The following is a 20,853-nucleotide window of genomic DNA, read 5'->3' as shown; positions in this document are numbered from 1 at the left end:
CGCCACGCGCTTTTCTTTGACGGATGTGTTAGATTTTTTCATTTTTTTTATATTTTCCTTTTTGGTTGATTTTTTTATAATATTTTTAATTTTAGTCACTCGTAACTAAAGAAAAGCGTTTCTTAAATTTTTTTTCATATTGTTTTTAAGATTTAATAACTCGGTTTGTAAGAAATTTGTGTCATTAATTTATTACCAAGCTGTTTTTTTAATTACTAACAATAAGCCGTAAAAGTGTATTGGAGCGGCTGTAAATGTGAGTGCGAGTAAGATGCCGCCTTGGACTGCCGGAATGACATCTCTCGCACTCGCCATAGACGGCCGACTAATACGTGCTGGCGCTCATTATTATTACTTAAAAATAACAGCTTAGTAATAAAATCATGACAAAAATTTCTTCAGGATCTTGTAGGGGGGGGGGGGCTTTAAACTTTGATTTAGTCACTTTCTGACTTTTATAATAATAACTTCTAACCAATTTATTAATCCTTAAAAATCGACATTTTTGGTTTTGGTTACAAATTGTCCAAAAAACCTAACAAAAATTTGTACGGGCCAAAAATTTTATTTTTTTTTATTGGTTTTAGGATTAGACCATGCGGCCAGAAACAAAGTAAATAGTACATACATAAACATAATATATCTTATCTAAACTATCTAATTAGGAATCGTTAAGGTTATCTAAGTCTGGCCGACCTTTTTGTTAAGAATAGATATAATAAACATTTTATTTTCAAAGTGAATTTTTGCTAAATTAATCTTAATAAAAATTTTGGGATAAGGACAAGGGTCACACTTTTCTCGTTCAAGGGTTTTTCTTTTTTCTTAATAATTATTGATTACCTATATACCCACACCACACGGTGAGGCAGGCATGTAGGCAATCAAAAGGAAAGACATTTAAGGTTACAAGCCTAATCTAGTCATTCTATAACTTAATTTTACAGTCATATAGGAAAAACAAAATAAAATCAAAAATACGTTTATCACTCAGTGCCAAAAGATACATAACATTATAGGGACCGTAAACGTTTAAACTTTTTTGTAAGAATGTCCGACTGATGTGTGTACTTCTTACAATTAAAAAATATATGATCCAAGTCCGCCGTTTCATTGCAAATATCACAAAGATTGTTATCAATTATTTTTATTTTGTATAAATGTGCCAAAAATATAAATTTTTGAAATTTGATTAAAAAAAATTGTTAAACAAAATTGGACCACTTTTCCCGTGGGCGACTTCTTGAACCTTATTCTGGGATGTCTCACGAATGTGATTATGCAATAAAAAATTTCATGGGAATATTTTTTCTAACGAACCCGCCGTTTTCGGCTTGTCTATAATATAGTATCATATTATATCCTCTTTTTATTTTCTTTACTGATGGATTGGTCCCATAAAATACTGTCTAATGTTGTAGTGGTTTTTGCATCTTCTCTACGGCGATACCGTATAATTTTGAAGGTCAACTCCGAATTGCATGAAAATTTGGATTTAGGTTCTATTTACCCTCCACTTCAAAGTTGAATTTGTGCCGTTGGTTGCTTTTACTTGGGATGTGACGGTCACCCCTTCTCGGTGGTGAAAAAACTCGCGTTTAAAATAAGTCCGGAAATGGCTAAATTGACCAACTCTAAGCAACTTTTGTTCTATAGAGTTTTTTACGTAAGTCAATACTTTTCGAGTTATTTGCGATTGAAAATGTTTATTTGTCGACAAAAAACACGTTTTCAGGCGGTTTTTCGCAAAAAGTTGTGCATTCGTAAAGTCTATAGATCCAACAAAAGCAAAGTTGTAGCTTATGAAACATACGTGTTTATTCGCCAAATTCCAAATCGAATATATCAACGTGAAATAACCAAAAAATGAAGAACATTCCGGGAAAAGCCCATTAAAACTTTTTTAACCTTTCCGGGACCGTGCTATAAAAACTTACACTGCAGGCCCTGCGGGGCAACTATGGTACCCCACTAAAATACATTAATAATTCATTTAAATTTTACATTATTGTTTGGAAAGTTATATAATAAAGCACTAGTAACTGAAATAATTTGCTTTTATTATTAAAAAGATTTACGTTTTTTTATTTTTACCTGTAATTACAATTTTATCTAATTCATCATTTTTACAGTCAGGGTATACAAATGTTTTACTTTCTTCTCGATGTATGGTGCAAATGGGTTTTCTGCATGTACCTACTACATGATATTTTAGTCTTTCTATCACGTGCCCTGGCACAAAAGCTGCATCTTCGACTTGTATATTGTTGAATGTCTCTGGCAGGGGTTTCTGGCACTGTGTGCCTCGAGGAGTTAATTTCAATTTTAGTATAAAATTGAAATTATATTTGATAATTTTTATAAAAAAAAAAACGATTTAGTAATACATATATTTTCTAAGATTACCTGGAGGGATAAAAAAAATAAAAATATTTTGAAAAGTCATAAAGACAAAACCGCATCTGGGGTACCTAAGCTGCCCCGCACCGCCACGGAAAGGGTAAAGTAAATTGTTTGTAAAGCGGTAACGATTGATTTCATTTGGGGTGCTAAATAGGGGGAGATTTTCACGATTTTTTACCAAAAACAAGGGGCAAGTTTATTTTGAGCGTAACTCGCTTAGTTTTAATGATAGAAACTTTTATAAAAAAAATAAAAATATAGCATTTTTACACTTTACTTATGTATTTTTTATAATGATCTGTAAGTTTTAGAGGTTTAAAAAGCTTATTTTTGAAAGGGTTATAGTTGAAAGGGCTTGAACGAGTCACTAATCACGAGTGTATGCAAAATTTGCACAGCCATATCTTAACCATTTTTTGTCTTACAGAAAAACAAAATGAAACTAGCATATGTATAAAAGCAAAACCTATATTTTTTACTGTTTGATATGTGTCGTACCACTAATATTTTTTAAGTAATTTTGAAAAAGGGCATTTTTCCAAAATTCTTTAGATACTTTTTTTACTATAAAATCAATTTTTTTTCAAAAATAAGCACTTTGAATCGGTGATAGGTACTTACACATCGTATAAACAATACACATACATATAAAGTACAGTGGAACCCCGATAAGTCGGCCCTCGATAACCCGGAAGTCCGGCTAACCCGGACCGATTTTCATCAGATAAACATTTACATTTTCAATATTTTGTATTTTGACAACGACCCGATTTGGGCGTCGAAACGTTAATAAAATTATTGTTAAATTTAATTGTGGCTTATTTCCCATCAAAATAGTTAATTATCAGACAAACCTTTTAACAATAAAAATGTATGTAATATAATATTTGAGAGATAATGTGTATGTGTGTAATTTGAACTATACGATAGTAAAAATGACTCATAGCACACGCCGCAGAAACAACAGGCACCTGTCTGTAGTACCTATTCCTTTTTATTTCAAACTGTCTTAGCATTGTTTAGGAAAGACTTTAAAAAAATTCTTTTATAAACAATGGTCTTTAGTTTTCACTGTTCTTAAATAACATTACATCGTTGTGATTGTATTGTGTGTATTGTATTGTTCGCTTCCGTTTGCTTACGTTTGTGTTTGGTGTTTTTTTAGTAATTTTGATGTGTAGGTACTGTGCATATTTATAAATATATTTCATGTTATTTCAATTCTAACGGAGTTTATCTGTAAGTATACCGTATTTTATTAATTTTTACCATATTCTCCGGCTATCTCGGATTTTCGATAACCCGGATCGGCCGCGGTCCCGATTAATCCGAGTTATCGAGGTTCCACTGTAAATGGTAAAGCGGTAACGATTAATTTTATTTAGGGTGCTAAATAGGGGGATATTTTCACGATTTTTTTTTACCAAATAAAGGAGACCAACTTTATGTTGAGTATAACTCGTTTAGTTTTGTTGCTAGAAACTTTTGTAAAAAATAAAGATAAAGCTTTTTTTAAACACTTTAAAACATTTTAATAACTTAAATAAGAAAATCTACGGTTTCGTTTTGATTAAAAATTTCGAAATTCATTTCATTTTAATAACTTTTTCCCAAAAATTGTTTAATTTTTTGGTTATTTCACGTTGAAATGTTCAATTTGGAATTTGACAAATAAGAACGTATTTTTCATGTGCTACACTTTTCTTTTACCGGATTTATACACTTCATTGATACACAATTTTTTTCGTTTTTTAACAAGCTACATTGCTGAGAATATTTTTTTTGATAAAGCATTTACTTGTTATTTGCGAAAAACCGCCTGAAAACGTGTTTTTGTTGTGTTGAAAAATACACATTTTCAATCGTAAAAAACTCGAAAACTATTGGCTTACATAAAAAAACTCTGTAGAACAAAAGTTACTTAGAATTAGTGAATTTATCAATTTCCGGACTTATTTTAAACGCGGGTTTTTTCACCCCTCGAGAAGGGGTAACTGTCACCCCCAAGTAAAAGCAGCCAACGGCACAAATTCAAGTTTGAAGTTGAGGATAAGTAGAGCCTAAATCCAAATTTTCATGGAATTCGGAGTTGACCCTGAAAATTACACTCCAAAACGGTCATTTACTGGACTACATATATGGGATCTTTTTGTTGCTCTCCAATGCACAAGTATTCGGTTTTCTTTGTATTGGCATCCAGACCCCATATAGACAAGGTGAAAACGGCGGATTCGTAAGAAAAAATATTCCCATGAGATTTTTTTGCATAATCACATTCGTGAGATATCCCAGAATAAGGTTCAACAAGTCGCCCACGTGAAAAGTGGTCCAAATTTTTTTTAACAATTTTTTTAATCAAATTGCAAAAATCAATATTTTTGGTCCGTACAAATTTTTGTTAGGTTTTTTGGACCATTCTGGACAAAAAAGGTTGATCGTTTTCGAGTTATAAACAATATAAAAGTGAAAAAAAAAACGAAAAATGGCGATTTTCAAGGCTTAATAAATTGGTTAAAAGTTATTATTATGAAAGTCAGAAAGTGACTAAATCAAAATTGAAAGCCCCCCTACAAGATCCTGAAGAAATTTTTGTTATTATTTTATTACTAAGCTGTTATTGTTAAGTAATAATAATGAGCGCCAGCACGTATTAGGCGGCCGTCTATGGTGAGTGCGAGAGAGATGCCATTCCCGCAGTCCAATGGGGCATCTTACTCGCACTCACATTTACAGCCGTGTCAATACGATCTTACGGCTTATTGTTAATAATTAAAAATAACATCTTTGTAATAAATTAATGACACAAATTTCTTCACGATCATCTAGGGGGGGGGGAGGCTATAAACTTTGATTTAGTTACTTTCTGACTTTCATAATAATAATTTTTAACCGGCCGAGTTATTAAGGGGGAAATAGGTTTAGGAGTACGATTTTTCATGTTACTTTGAGAATTTTTTTTAGATAGAAAAAAATTTTTTTTTGCAACTTTGGGATCATTTTATACTTGTTCTAAAGTATATGCCCAAAATTTTTAAAGTTATTATATTTAAAAATAGAGCAGTTGTAGGCCGCAACCCGTGGACGTTCGCCGCACGAACATGTCGCTTGCGTGACATGTAGAGTCCAAAAGTGACATGTAGAGTCCATGTAGAATCCAAAAATTTTTACGTTTATTACAAGTTTATCTTCGATATGAACCTCAAATCGGCTTAAAAAATCAAAAATTTGAAAAATTACCCAAGTTTGAAAAAGAACATCAATTTTCGCCGTTTTTTTTTTCAGTTATTTCCCTTAAAAATGCACTTAAAACCCATTTTTTATTCCGATTGGAGGTTCATATCGAAGACAATTTAATAACGAACAATAATCACTTTAGTTTTTCAAAATTGTTTCATTATTTTTTGAGCTAGGCGTCACGCAAGCCGAAAAAAAGTCGTTTCGAGAAAAACGCGTTTGAAAAAAATCTCATAGATTGCGCTCAACGCGAGCGCGCTCCGTATAATTCTCATAACTTGGAAAGGACTTCGAATTTTGCTTTGAAATTTTCAGAACACATTCTTGAATAGTAATCCTATCGATCCATGCTAGTTCCAAAAATTTGAAATTTTGAAACCTCTAAACCTATTTTCTCCCTTAAGTCTTAAAAATGGCCATTTTCGCGTTTTTCAAATTTTAAATTCCTTATAACTCGAAAACCGTCAACTTTAGAGAAAAATTACAAGAGACCGTTTTTGTCTAGAATGGTCTAAAAAACCTAAAAAAATGTACTGTCCAAACCTGTACTGACCAAAAATAATAATTTTTGCAATTTGATTAAAAAAAATTGTTAAAAAAAATTGGCACCACTTTTCTCGTGGGCCACTTCTTGAACATTATTCTGGGGTGTATTACAATTGTGACTATGCAAAAAAATCTCATGGGAATATTTTTTCCAACGAACCCGCCGTTTTCGTCTTGTCTAATATATCGTACTCTTCAATTAATTGGCCATATAGTTTAAATCCTCATAATCTTGAGCCAATATTATTTGATCGCCTGCAAAGTTGAGCGTATATACCATACTGTTGGTGAGAGGTATCCCCCATTGCTTTAAATTTTTGTTCCAAAGTACATTTTAAATAAAATGGAGAATAGGTAACATCCTTGCTTCAATCCCTTTGATGTTACAAACCCTGCTTTTATTTGTATGTGTAATTTTTATTTTTATTATGGGTTGATTATAATAGTACTTTGACGGGTTTTATTAATAGTTCAGAGAAATAAGGAAAAAAAATATCCTGTTGGTGACACAACCCCCGCCAGGCCGAAACCAAATTTTTTTATTAGTATGGACATCTATTAACCTATATGTTTCCTGCAGCCGATTTTGATGATATATATAGTCATAAACAAATGAAAATAAAAAAAACGGTAAATTTTCGCTTTTTTCGTCTATAACCAAAAAGTTAAGTATTTTAAACAAATTTGAGAGTGAGAAACTCATAAATCGTATAAAAAACTTCAATATGGCGTTCGCTGAATATGTCTATCCTTATTGGTTGCTTAGAAAATTGCAAAATAAATAATAAATTTTGAGTTTTTATAAATATTCATAACTTATGTAAAAAATTAAAATTAACTTAGAACGTTCTTACTACACGGAATGCTGAAACTTCTGGTGCTTAAATCATACCCTAAATTTCAAAGCAATTGGTCAAATAGTTTAAAAGGTATTTAATTTGTTTATCCCAAATTAATTTTTTTGCAACGCTATAAGTCAGAAAATGATGAAGTTACACTAATACTTTGGATAGTTTATGAAAGAAGAAGATTTATACTATTTAATTAATTTAAAAAAAAATGACAAAAAATAATTCTAAATACTGCAAAATTATTTTGAAAAAACATGCCAATTAAAAAAAGGGAGGGCTAACTTCGTCCCTAATTGTCCTAGGACAATTGTTTTTCTTTCTAAATGTGTATAAAAATTCAGTCTTTCCAAATATGAAAAAATAATTTTTCTACGGGTAACGGTTAAAAAGTTATTCTAATTGTTTATAAGTAAGCAAAAAATTGACGTGTTTTTGCAAAATAATTTTACACTGTTTAAAATTACTTTTTGTCATTTTTTTTTAATTAAGTCAATAGTATAAATGTTTTTCTTCCCTAAACTGTCAGAAGTCTTACTGTAACCTCATAATTTTCTGATTCTCACCAGATGTCTCAGCAATTCGTGTAATAAGAAGGTTCTAAGTTAATTTTGACATAAGTTATGAATATTTATAAAAACTCAAAATTTATGATTTATTTTGCAATTTTCTAAGCAACCAATAAGGATAGACATATTCAGCGAACGCGGTATTGCTAAATTTTTGAGGCGATTTATGAGTTTCTTACTCTCAAATTTGTTTAAAATGCTTAGCTTTTTGGTTATAGATGAAAAAAGCCAAAATTTACCGTTTTTTGATCTTCATTTGTTTATAACTATGTATATCATCAAAATCGGCTGCAGGAAACATATAGGTTATTAATATAGATGTCCATACTACTCAAAAAATTTGGTTTCAGCCTGGAGGGGGATGTGTCACGAGAAAAATCTTATTTCTCTGGACTATCATTGTACAGGGTGTTTCATTAATAATTGTCCATATAGTAACTGGAGAAACCTTAGCACAAAATACAAAGATTTAACCTAAAACACTTAAATAAAATGTGGTTCCTTACTGAGTTACAGGGTGTTTTATCTAAAAATTTAAAAACTATTTTTGCTCAGCATTTTAAAACTATTCGACGTATCCTTTTCATACTTGGTAGGAAGTATAGGTACTGTACAAACTACTAAATTATGTTAAACAAACGTTTCTGTATATTACCAGAGGCGTACGACGGGGGAAAGTGAATGGTTTACCCTTTCCAAATTCTACGCCACTGGCGGAATTGCTATTTTAGTTCAATTTTTGAATTCTCCAATACTCTCTATGAAAATAATATACTCTTCATTCGTAACGATAAAGTCATTAGTTTTCGAGATTTTTGAAGTTAAAAATGAAACGACACGGTTATTTTGATTAATGTATTGTGTCGCTTCATTTTTAATTTCAAATATCTCGAAAACTGATCATTTCATCGTTACGAATGAACAGTATATTATTTACATAAAAAGTATTGAAAATCAAAAAATTACACTAAAATAGCAATTTCGTCAGTGGCGTAGAATTTGGGAAGGGTCAACCAGCCACTATCCCCTGTCGTACGCCTCTGGTAGTAGCTAGAAACGTTTATTTATCTTAATTTAGTAGGGTGTACAGTACCTACCTTTTCTGCCAAGTATGATAAGGATACGTCAAATAGTTTTAAAGTACTGGGTACAAATAATTTTTAAATTTTAATCATATGAATCATATTATCGTAAATTAATCGAAATAACCGTGCCGTTTCATATTTAACTTGAAATATCTCGAAAACTAATGACTTTATCGTTACCAATGAAGAGTATATTATTTACGTAGAAAATATTGGAGAATCTAATAATGGTACTAAAATAGTAATTCCACCAGTGGCGTAGAATTTGAGAAGGGTCAACAATTCACTATCCCCTGTCGTACGCCTCTGGTAGTAGCTAGAAACGCTTGTTTATCGTAATTTCGTAGGCTGTATAGTAGTCGCACTTTCTGTTAAGTATGAAAAGGATACGTCGAATAGTTTTAAAATGATAAGCAAAAATAATTTTTAAATTTTTAGATAAAACACCCTGTAACTCAGTAAGGAACCACATTTTATTTAAGTGTTTTAGGTTAAATCTTCGTATTTTGTGCTAAGGTTTCTCCAGTTACTATATGGACAATTATTAATGAAACACCTTGTATATTAATATTCATACTTTCCATTGATTGCCACAGTTTCTTCAGTGGGACGCTATCGTAGGTTTTCCTTAGATCAACGAAGAACATAATGTGTTTCCCAACAATAAAACACTAAAAACTTTTGTTTTCACAAAATGTATTACAAATTAATGTCGCTACAGCTGTTTCGGCAGAGGGCCTTTCTCAAGTGATGAATTTTTACTATGCGTCTACACTTTATAGTCTTTAACTGAATGAGTTGAGGAGGGGAGAGTTGTTTGTCTCAAGTTGGTCATTTAGAATTATATCTCTAATTTTACTTTATCAATTTCCATAGATTCTAATAAAGATAGCTTATAGAGGGAGAGGCAGCGCTAAAAAATCTCTTTGAATTTACTAAAGCTAGATTTTTCACAGTTGATTACTGTGAGTGTGTAGAGAAACATACTGCGGTCGGTCAAGCGAGACGTAGAACAGGGGTTACTGAGAGGGTATCAATTATCAAAGTTGCTTTCCTACGAAGGTAATTAAATCCATTTACTTTTCAAAATCAGTACACACATTCTAAATTAAATATAAATAAAAGTTATTATAGTCGGTCAGCTGTATGACGGGGCAGAGCCGGTCGGTCGGCCCCAATAGTCGATTGAGAAAATGAAGCATTTTGGCTCGCAATTTTTTCGTCCAGCATGAATTTACTTGAAATTTTCACAGAATGTAGGGAATAGTCCAAGGATCATTTTCTATATCATGCCGCTATCTTACGCTAAAACCTTGGAGGTGGTCGCCACCCCATCTCGGGGGTGGGAATTTTTAATTACATTTTAACCATGTAATTCGATGGAAAAAGTGATTCTAAGAAAAAAATGTTTTTTACATTTTCTTCGTAAAACTAATATTTTTCGAGTTATTCGCGCTTGAAAATAACAGTTTTTCGACGAAAAAATCGACTTTTTAGAGGCTTTTTGAGAATACCCCGAAAAATATGCATTTAATAAAAAAAACTGTAGATATCAAAATTGTATCTTTTAGTAACACAAACCAAATTCTTTTCCAAAAATATCTTTAAGACCAATACAAACCGATATACGGCATGTTAAAAGTTAGCTTTTTTCGTCAAATGCATAATTTGAAATATTCAAAGCCAAATAATGGGAAAAATTTGCATTTTTCGAGGAAAACTTAAATAATCTTTTTTCAAGTATACAATTAGGCCTTTCAAAAATAATAATAAAAAGTGTCTAGCATGAAAATTAAGCGACTTATATTCAAAAAAATGTCGGTACCTGATTTTCTCTACGAAAGAATCAGTGAAAATAACCCCCTAATTACCTTTCTAATTTAAAATTGGTCTTCACCTTTTTGTAGTTCCTTTTATATTTATATTATCAATACACTCAAGGAGTTTGACCTATCTAAAATGCCAAATTTTGGAAAAATTGGTGTTTAAAGAAAAATTGATTTTTTGCAATTTGGTATTTTTCACCTTTTACTTCAAAATGTCTCTGAAAATTCTGAAGATACGAAAAACATTATAAACTACTAAATTGTAGCCTTTCTAATGACTAAAATTACCCTAGATTTTCATTACAGTGAATAGTTAGCCAGATATAGCTGTTTAAAACCTCTATTTACCAGCAAACACCCCCTTATTCGAGCCCTTTTAACCCGCCCCAATTAAAAACTAAGGTATTCTACGGAATTTAATTTACACAGTCTTATAGCTCTTTAAAAATTCTACAAAATCATTTTTGAAGAAACTTTTTATCGCCAAAAATATATAGAATATTTTTCGAGGTATTCTCAAAAAACCCTCTAAAAAAGTCGATTTTTTCGTCGAAAAACTGTTTTTTCAAGCGCGAATAACTCGAAAAATATTAGTTTTAGGAAGAAAATGTAAAAAACATTTTTTTCTTAGAATCACTTTTTCCATCGAATTACATGGTTAAAATGTAATAAAAGATTCCCATCCCCAAGGTGGGGTGGCGACCACCCCCAAGGTTTTAGCGTAAGATAGCGGCATGATATAGAAAATGATCCTTGGACTATTCCCTACCTTCTGTGAAAATTTCAAGTAAATCCATGCTGGACGAAAAAATTGCGAGCCAAAATGCTTCATTTCCTCAATCGACTATTGGGACCGACCGACCAGCTCTGTCCCGTCATACAGGTGACCGACTATAATAACTTTTATTTATATTTAATTTAGAATGTGTGTCCTGATTTTCAGCCTTAGTAAATGGATTTAATTACCTTCGTAGGAAAGCAACTTTGATACCCTCTCAGTAACCCCTGTTCTACGTTTCGCTTGACCGACCGCAGTATGTTTCTTTACACAATCACAGTAATCAACTGTGAAAATTGTAGCTTTAGTAAATTCAAAGAGATTTTTCAGCGCTGCCTCTTGGTTTATTAACGCATGAAGTAAAAAACAGACGTACTCTCAATCATTATGATTGAGAGTATGTCTGTTTTTTTACTTCATTCAAAATGAACTCTCATATGCAACCCATTCAACATAGCTTAACGCCTTTATTTTGGATATAGAGAATTACCCCAGGCTGTGGGTGAAAAAACGTGATATAATAATTCAGGAATTTTTGAAACCTTTCAGGTGTTATAAAGGACGATGCCAGGAATAACTTCAACTAAAATGTAACCAAAAATATTGTGCGCTTTTTTTTTATTGCGATTTTCATTTGTTAAATTTGCAATTTTTAATGATTTTTAATTTTGCAGCTTAGGATATTGATTTTAGAGAAAAACTTTTTAATAGAAAGTTATGGTAAATTAAAAAACCTACAATTTGAGCTGTGGTAAGTTTAATTTCGTTAATTGGTTATTGCAAAACAGCCTGCGAAAGGTCCAAAATGGCCGTTTTTACAATTGCATTATTTATTGTACAAATATTTTTTTTTATTTTTTAAAGCTTTAAAATGAAGATCTTTCAATTTAGTCCTGTCGCCAGGGGGGGTACAACGGCCTCCTGTATTCAGATGGACTTACTCAAGTTTTTGTTATGTATTTTGACCTGTAGAACACGAATTTTTTGGGTAACAGTTGATCCGGATGTCGATAAGATTGTTATAAACCAAGAAGTTGAGGAATCACATAACAGCGATTTCTCGCAAAACAAAACATTTTTTTGTATTTTTTGGGCCATTCTAACCAAAAAATGTTCCTACAAATTTTTTCGTAGGATGCATAGTTTTCGAGATAAACGCGGTTGAACTTTCAAAAAATCGAAAAATTGCAATTTTTGAACCCGAATAACTTTTGATTAAAAAATAAAATAGCAATTCTGCTTACCACATTTCAAAGTTCAAGTCAAATTATATCGGTTTTAATTATTTGTATTGCTAAAAGTTTATTATTTTATTGTTAAAAAAAGCTATAAACACCTAGTGCTTGAGTGATGTTTTTAATGATTTCTCATTTAAAATCGAACGAGTAGGTAGAAGAGGTAAAAGTGCAAGCGGGGCTATTTCTACGTAGCATGCCTTAAAACGCATGTATTAGGCACGAGAAACACTATGTGTTTATAGCTTTTTTTAACAATCAAAAAATAAATTTTTAGCAATGCAAATATTCAAAACAGATATAATTTGACTCAAACTTTTAAAGGCGGTAAGCAGAATTGCTATTTTATTTCTTATTCAAAGGCTATTCGGGTTCAAAAATTGCAATTTTTCGATTTTTTGAAAGATCAACCGCATTTATCTCGAAAACTATGCATCCTACGAAAAAACTTGTAGGAACATTTTTGGGTTAGAATGACCCAAAAAATACAAAAAAATGTTTTGTTTTGCGAGAAAACGCTGTTATGGAATTCCTCAACTTCCTTTTTTATAACAATCTTATCGACATCCGGATCAACTGTTACCCAAAAAAATCGTGTTCTACAGGTCAAAATACATAACAAAAACTTGGGTAAGTCCATCTGAATTAAGAAGGCCGTTGTACCCCCCCCCCCTGGCGACAGGACTAATTCCAAACATAAAAAAATTGTAAAGCCAGATTAACGAATTTGTTGCTTAGATATTATAAATTGTTTTTCCCAAGAGGTCAAATGTCGAAGGCTATAACTTTTTGAAAAAAAAAATCGTAGAGTTGGTGAAACATCCAATCTCCTTCTAATGAGTTATATTTTCATATTCTGATGTAAATAAATGCGTAAAACATTTTTAAACCTCTAATTTTTGGGTTTGAAAATAAGGGGGCAAATTTCGTTATAAACATTTAGAGCTGAAGCGGCCCTGTACATCCTATGAGTTTTTAACTTACAGATTATTGTTGCTGAAGTTGAAACGAAGATTTATAAAAAAATAAAAAATTTCTACGACCAACTGAAGCCGAGATAATTTTTGGGTTTGAAAATAAGAGGGCACATTTCGTTATAAATATTTGGAGCTTAAGCGGCCCTGTACATCCTATGAGTTTCTAACTTACAGATTATTGTTGCTGAAGACAAAACAAAGATTTATAAAAAAATAAAAATTTTCTACAACCAACTGAAGCCGAGATAATTGTTTTTTTTTTCTTAAATCGTAGTGCCTTTATTTATAACAATTAAGAAATTATTTTACAGTCATTGACTAAAGAAAGACTTATATTATCTTAAAATAAAAATTATTATAAAATATAATTACATTTAATTATTAAAGATTATTTTTTAAATCTGTGCTTTTGCAAGCGGCCGAATTTTGCAAATCGCCCAGCTCGCTTCAAATCCGCGCGCTCGGAAAATTTTTACGTAACTTGTATTAAATTTTGACAGAAAACAATTTAATAACATTACCATTATAATATACAGTCTATTTACCACTGTATTTGTTTTTCTTGATAAACTTTTATATGTGAAATCCAAAAAGTATAGTCACTACAAGAAGAAAAAGTTTTATATTGTATATTATAGTAAGAAGTAACATTATTATTATTATATTTATATAACAATAAAAAATTAAAAATATAGTTATATATTTCATATATATGTATCATTTTTGTAATATTATTTCTTCAGAAATGAAATTTCACATATAAAAGTTTATCAAGAAAAACAAATACAGTGGTAAATAGACTGTATATTATAATGGTAATATTATTAAATTGTTTTCTGTCAAAATTTAATACAAGTTACGTAAACATTTTCCGACCGCGAGGATTTGAAGCGAGCCCCGCGATTTGCAAATTTCGGCCGCTCGCAAAAGCACCGATTTTAGAAATAATTTTTAATAATTAAATGTAATTATATTTTATAATAATTTTTATTTTAAGGTAATATAAGTATTTCTTTATACAATGACTGTAAAATAATTTCTTAATTGTTATAAATAAAGGCACTACGACTTAAGAAAAAAAAAACAATTATCTCGGCTTCAGTTGGTTGTAGAAAATTTTTATTTTTTTATAAATCTTCGTTTCATCTTCAGCACCAATAATCTGTAAGTTAAAAACTCATAGGATGTACAGGGCCGCTTCAGCTCTAAATGTTTATAACGAAATTTGCCCCCTTATTTTCAAACCCAAAAATTAGAGGTTTAAAAATGTTTTACGCATTTATTTACATCAGAATATAAAAATATAACTCTTTAGAAGAAAATTAGATGTTTCACCAACTCTCTACTATTTTTTTTCAAAAAGTTATAGCCTTCGACATTTGACCTCTTGGGATAAAAAATTTATAATATCTAAGCAACAAATTCGTTAATCTGGCTTTACAATTTTTTTTATGTTTGGAATTGAAAGATCTGCATTTTAAAGCTTTAAAAAATAAAAAAAATTATTTGTACAATAAATAATGCAATTGTAAAAAACGGCCATTTTGGACCTTTCGCAGGCTGTTTTGCAATAACCAATTAACCAAATTAAACTTACCGTACCTCAAATTGTAGGTTTTTTAATTTACTACAACTTTCTATTAAAAAGTTTTTCTCTAAAATCAATATCCTAAGCTGCAAAATTAAAAATCATTAAAAATTGCAAATTTAACAAATGAAAACCGCAATAAAAAAAGCGCACAATATTTTTGGTTACATATTAGTAGAAGTTATTCCTGGCATCGTCCTTTATAACACCTGATAGGTTTCAAAAATTCCTTAATTATATCCTGAAATTGACCTATTTTTCACCCACTGCCTGGGGAAATGTGAAATTGGTCCTTAAAATAATGATTATGATCTAGAATCTAGAAGGTGAAGTGCATATGTAAAATTTGTTTTTCTATTATTGAAAGCCCTTTAATTAAAGGTCCTACCAGTTTGACCGATGTATACCCCAGTGTAAGTGATTTTTCTTTTGCCTCTTGTTCTATATATTTGCTTAAGTTTTAGTTTGTTCTGAAAGCTGGTGGTATTCCTTTCTTTTTTATGTGTTTAACTATTTTTGTTGATATTTTGCCTGTATATGTAATCGAACATAATGTACGTTTTTTTTTCTCTGGAATAGTGGTGGACCAACTAATGTCAGTGCTTTATTCTGCAATTTTTGGTTTAAAATTTTGTTTATTATTATATTCTTTTAACCTGGCATATTTCTTTGTTTTAGACTTATGGAGGAAACAGTTTCTTCGTACGTTTGTACCGAGGATTTTTTGAAACCAAAACTACCATTAAAGATATGTGGCGAAGCAACCCTATAATGACGTCGCTAATCTTTATTATTCCTCTCCTGTTTTTGAGCTTTATTTTCTATACTTTATGCTTTGCCGATGTCATAGGGACCGAAGAAGAAGAAGAGGAGGAATATGATAACGAAGATGAAGAAGATGGTAAGTAAATTATACAGTGTGACAACCACTTATGGAATAAAATCGTTTGTCCTTATTTTAAAAAATGAAAAAAAACGCCAACACCTTTCAACTTTTAAATATAAATGTGTGCTTTTTATATGTACTTAAATTTTAATGTACATGGTGATTTACGCAAGTTTAGCATAGTCCATAATATTTATTTTTAATGAAACACCCTATATATCAGTAGGGTCTGATATGTACAGGTGTGGGTTAATTTGAACATATAAGTTTAGCCAAAAACAAATTTTAATCAATCAAATAAACATTTTTTCCGTTTTCTATCAGCAGTAAAATGTATTTTGTATTAAACATATTACCATTGATTAATAACTACATTTATAATCAATGATATTACATACATAATTCATAAATTAAATATTTTTTTGCCACCCTTTATAAATAATATGTTAATGTTTAATTTACTGAACAGAGGATCTAATGACCCTTCAAAGTAGCTAGCAGACGACCCCCATTCCTCGATACGAGAACTCTAACCTTGTTAACTGAAAAAATTAACTCCCTTACTCTAATCCAATTCTCAAGAAAGTTTTCCATTACTCTAATCCAATTCTGCTAATAAAGAGTGATACACGTAAAGCTTGGAATAAATTAATTTTTTCGTGAATGGACGATTTTGGAAATACATTCCATACCAGGTCGATTTTTATTTTTAAATTATAATTTTTTGGCATATATATCACACTAGTGACATCATCCATCTGGGAGTGATGACATATTAATCAACGATTTTTTTATGAGAATAGGATAGGGGTCGTGTGCTAGCTCATTTGAAAGGATATTCAGTTATCTATTCAGTACATTAACATAATTATTTATACAGGGAGCCCAAAAAAAAATTTTTATTAAATTAATTTACACTAAAAGAAGTATGTATGCAATTTATTTAATTCAAAATACATTTTACTGCTGTCAGACAACAGAAAAAATGTTTATTAGTCAAATAAACATTTTTCCCGTTTTATGATAGTAGTAAAATGTAGTTTGAATATTAATTACATACATTCTTCTTGTTATGTCAATTTAATTTAATTTTTTTTGACACCCTGTGTAAATAATTATGTTAATGCTTATATTACTGAATAGAGAATTTATGCCTGGTTGCACCAACAGATCTTAAGCTCCAGCTTAGCTAAGCTCTACTTATAGATAGGGCCTCCTTGAGTATCACTTACGTTGCACCATAATTTTAGATTCTTACCTTATTATCAATTATATCTATTTTTATATTATGGTATTCTTATTGTAATATATTAATTCTTATGATATTCTCGACTAAAGGCTGTATGGCACTATGTATTTTCTTGTATCATATTTCTAATATCGTTTCTGATATACATTTTCTTGTATCGTTTCTTGTACGTACATTTGTGCCCTGTATGGCACTATGCAAGTTCTTGTATCGAAAATTGTATGAAATTCGGCACGTGATTGGTCGAAATTTTGTTTGTCACCCTGTTTCACGTTACATTGGTATGGTAGTACTGCGTCTACATCTGATTTTAAGGATTTTATAAAATTTATAAACTTTTAAAAACAAATATTTTAATGTTAACTAGAATTTTTACGTTGACTGTTGATTATTTGTTTTTTATTTTATTTTTTTTGTGTGTGAATTTGATGGCCTTGGCCGAGCCAATTAGCCAGACATTTTGTTATTTTAAAAACAAACAAATTTGATTTTTCAATCAGAGGAATTTTTTCTGTATTTCTAACTCTAAATACATAACAAACATTATTATCTACAATTATTATCTAAATACAGTCGAACCCGCTTATTGGAATAGCCTTCGTGCCAATCCAAAGTATTCCTATAACCGGGATATTCTAATAACCGATCATTGGTAGCTAGTAGAAATGTCTCGGGACCTCAAATTTCTATTCCTTAAACCGGGATATTCCTTTAAGAGGTATTCTAATAAGCGGGTTTGACTGTAATACTCTGTTTTGGTTCTTCATTTTTTTTTGTAAATTTTTATTTTTTTTGTATTTTTTGTTGTATTTTTTTTAAATTGTTAATTTGTTTTTTTTTATTATTATTTTTATTATTTTTTTGTTATTTTTTATAAATTGTTTTTTTTACTACGCTAAGACGTAAACCCGATTCAACCTCGCGGAGGTTTACATCTTCTTAGTTTTTTTTTCTTTTCTTTGCTATTCTTTTTCTTTTTTTTGTTCTTTTCTTTTTTCAATTATAATATACAATAATTATTTAAATCTACAGGGTTTAAAAAAAAATAACAACAAAACAAACATGTTTGTTTTGTTTTAACAAACATGCCTGCTTTGTTTTAACAAAATTTCTTAAATACAGGGTAAATTTTATTGCTACAATCTATATTTACAGTTTTTGATATGTTCGTAAATTGTTTTTAATATATTAATATCTTCAGAAAATATCAAATTGTTCAGGTAGACGGGAAGTGGAATTTTTAATATATTAAGATTATCATAAAATTTGTTTATATTTACTGATTGATGTGAACATTCGAGGAGAATATGTAGTAGATCACCTTCTTTTCCACACTCACAGTGAGGTGACTCTGTGAGACCCAAACTGTACATATGAAGGGGGTAAGAGCATGATTACATCTCAATCTATTTATAACTCTTATAAAATGGCGATTTCATACAGAATGAAACCATCTTTTAATGGGAATTTCAGGCTGCATTTGTTTGTAATTACTACCAGTTCTCGTGTTTCGATAATACCTTTGCCAATTTTCTTTTTGGTGTCGTCTACTAATATCAATATCCGAAATGGGTAGTAAGTTCATGGGAAGTTCTTCGCCTATTTCTAGGGCGGATTTGGCTAGCCTGTCTACTATTTCGTTACCCCTAATGCCTGCGTGTCCCTTTATCCATGATATAATGATGTTTTTTCCTAAATTTGCAATTTTATTATAAAGAGTCATAATTTCCAGTTCTATATGATTGAGTTGTTGGGACTTATGTACGTTAGTTAGTCTATCAACGACACTCTTACTGTCTGTAAATATTATGCAGCTATAGGGTTCGTTACTAAATATGTGTCTTAAAGCAAAAAGTATCGCTATCATTTCAGCGGTGTATATCGATGATTCACAAGGCAATTTGAATAATTTTTTAAATCCACTTTGAATATTGATTATTGCACATCCTACTTTGTTTTGTACTTTGGATCCATCTGAATAGTAAAACTGATAATGTGGCCATTTATGAAGTATAAATGATTGAAAAACGGCTGGATTTAAATTAATATACATAAAAAAAGTATTGATTTGTTTTGAGAAAATTTCTTCTAATACATGAGAATACATAGGTGAAACTTGATTTTCATAAGTATAGAAAGTACTTCGGTATTGAGATATTTTCAAGTAACTATCTACAAGAAGGGGACATTTTTTCTTTGTCCAATATTTATGAGTTAGATCTAAAATTGATAACTTATGTATATCCTGCAGATAGTTTGTATTTTTTCCTATGGTTCTAGTAATAAATTTATCACTCAAAAACTGTCGTCGAAATTCCAGGGGTGGTTCTATCGCCTCAACTTCCATTATATTAACGGGTGTAGACTTCAAATATCCAAGACAAAGTCGAAGACATTTATTTTTTTTGTATTTCTAATTTATTCAAATGTGTGTTTGCAGCAGTTCCATACAGATGACAACTGTAATCGAAAATAGGACGAATCATAGTACGGTAAAATAAAAGTGCTATATTTGGATCAGCATCCCAATTAGTTCTACAAAAGGCTCTTAGAATATTCATTGCATTTTCAGACTTTTTATGATATGATGCATGTGATCCTTCCATAGAAGTTTTCTATCTAAATAAGTACCGAGATATTTTATACAATTTTTAATAGGATATTGAATTTGACCTACTGCCAAATGACCTTGTGGAATTTGACGATTTCTGGAGAAAATGCAAATTTCTGTTTTAGATTCTGATATTGCTAAACCAATATTTTGATAGTGATTAAGAACAGCCTTAATTGAGACATTAAAATTATTTTTACATATATCCAATGATTTGTGGGATGTGTAAACTACTACATCATCAGCATATTGAATAATCTTTGTTGTGCTATTAATACAATTTTCTAAATCAATATTATATAAAATATATAACATTGGACTTAATATGCTACCCTGTGGTAGTCCTATATTTGTAAGACGTGGAGTGGAGATGGAATTGTTGATTTTTAAAACCGTCCTATTAGTGTACAGTGTCCTCAGAAATCTAGCTAAGTTGATGGGAAAGCCAATGTCTACTAGTTTTCTATACATAATGTCCAAATTAACGGTATCGAATGCAGAAGAGACATCTAGAAAAGCAGCCATAGTATACGCATTATCAGTAAAGTTTATTAGTATAGATGAGACTAAGGAAGTTATCGCATCTTGAGTTGATTTTGATTTTCGAAATCCATACTGAGATTTTGGGAAAATATCTTCTTGCTCTAACCAGTGTTCAATTCTATTTTTTATTAATCTTTCTAACGTCTTTAGGAAGCAAGAAGCTAGGGATCTTGGTCTGTATGAACTATAAGAATTTTCTGGTTTTCCAGGTTTTTTAATAGGTATTAGAATATATTCCTTCCAACTCTCTGGAATTTGTGACGTGTCATTCCAAATTTCATTAAAAATATGTAATAATGATATTTTATAGTGAAGTGGTATATGGTATATCATGGAATATGAAATATTGTCTTTACCTGGAGCACTGCTATTTTGTTGACTAAGTACTCGATCTAACTTATCCCTTGAAACTTATTCTGGAAAATATTGGGAAGGTGCCCACTGAGGAGATATTTTATTATGAAATTCATCTAGC

General features: G+C 30.6%; 1 protein-coding gene across 1 annotated transcript in view; it reads left to right on the top strand.

Annotated features, from left to right (window-relative positions):
• LOC126889812 (protein disulfide-isomerase TMX3-like) overlaps positions 1–20,853 on the top strand; it is a 107,596-nt gene that overhangs the window by 83,018 nt on the left and 3,725 nt on the right. The window contains exon 5 of the mRNA XM_050658475.1: positions 15,768–15,990. Within this exon, the coding sequence (XP_050514432.1) occupies positions 15,768–15,990 (223 nt within the window). The remainder of the gene's footprint in view (positions 1–15,767; positions 15,991–20,853) is intronic.

The sequence above is a fragment of the Diabrotica virgifera genome, chromosome 8, assembly GCF_917563875.1.
Source record: "Diabrotica virgifera virgifera chromosome 8, PGI_DIABVI_V3a".
Classification (NCBI taxonomy): Eukaryota; Metazoa; Arthropoda; class Insecta; order Coleoptera; family Chrysomelidae; genus Diabrotica; species Diabrotica virgifera.
Note: the sequence above shows the minus strand (reverse complement) of the source record. Positions and strands in the feature narration are given on the sequence as shown.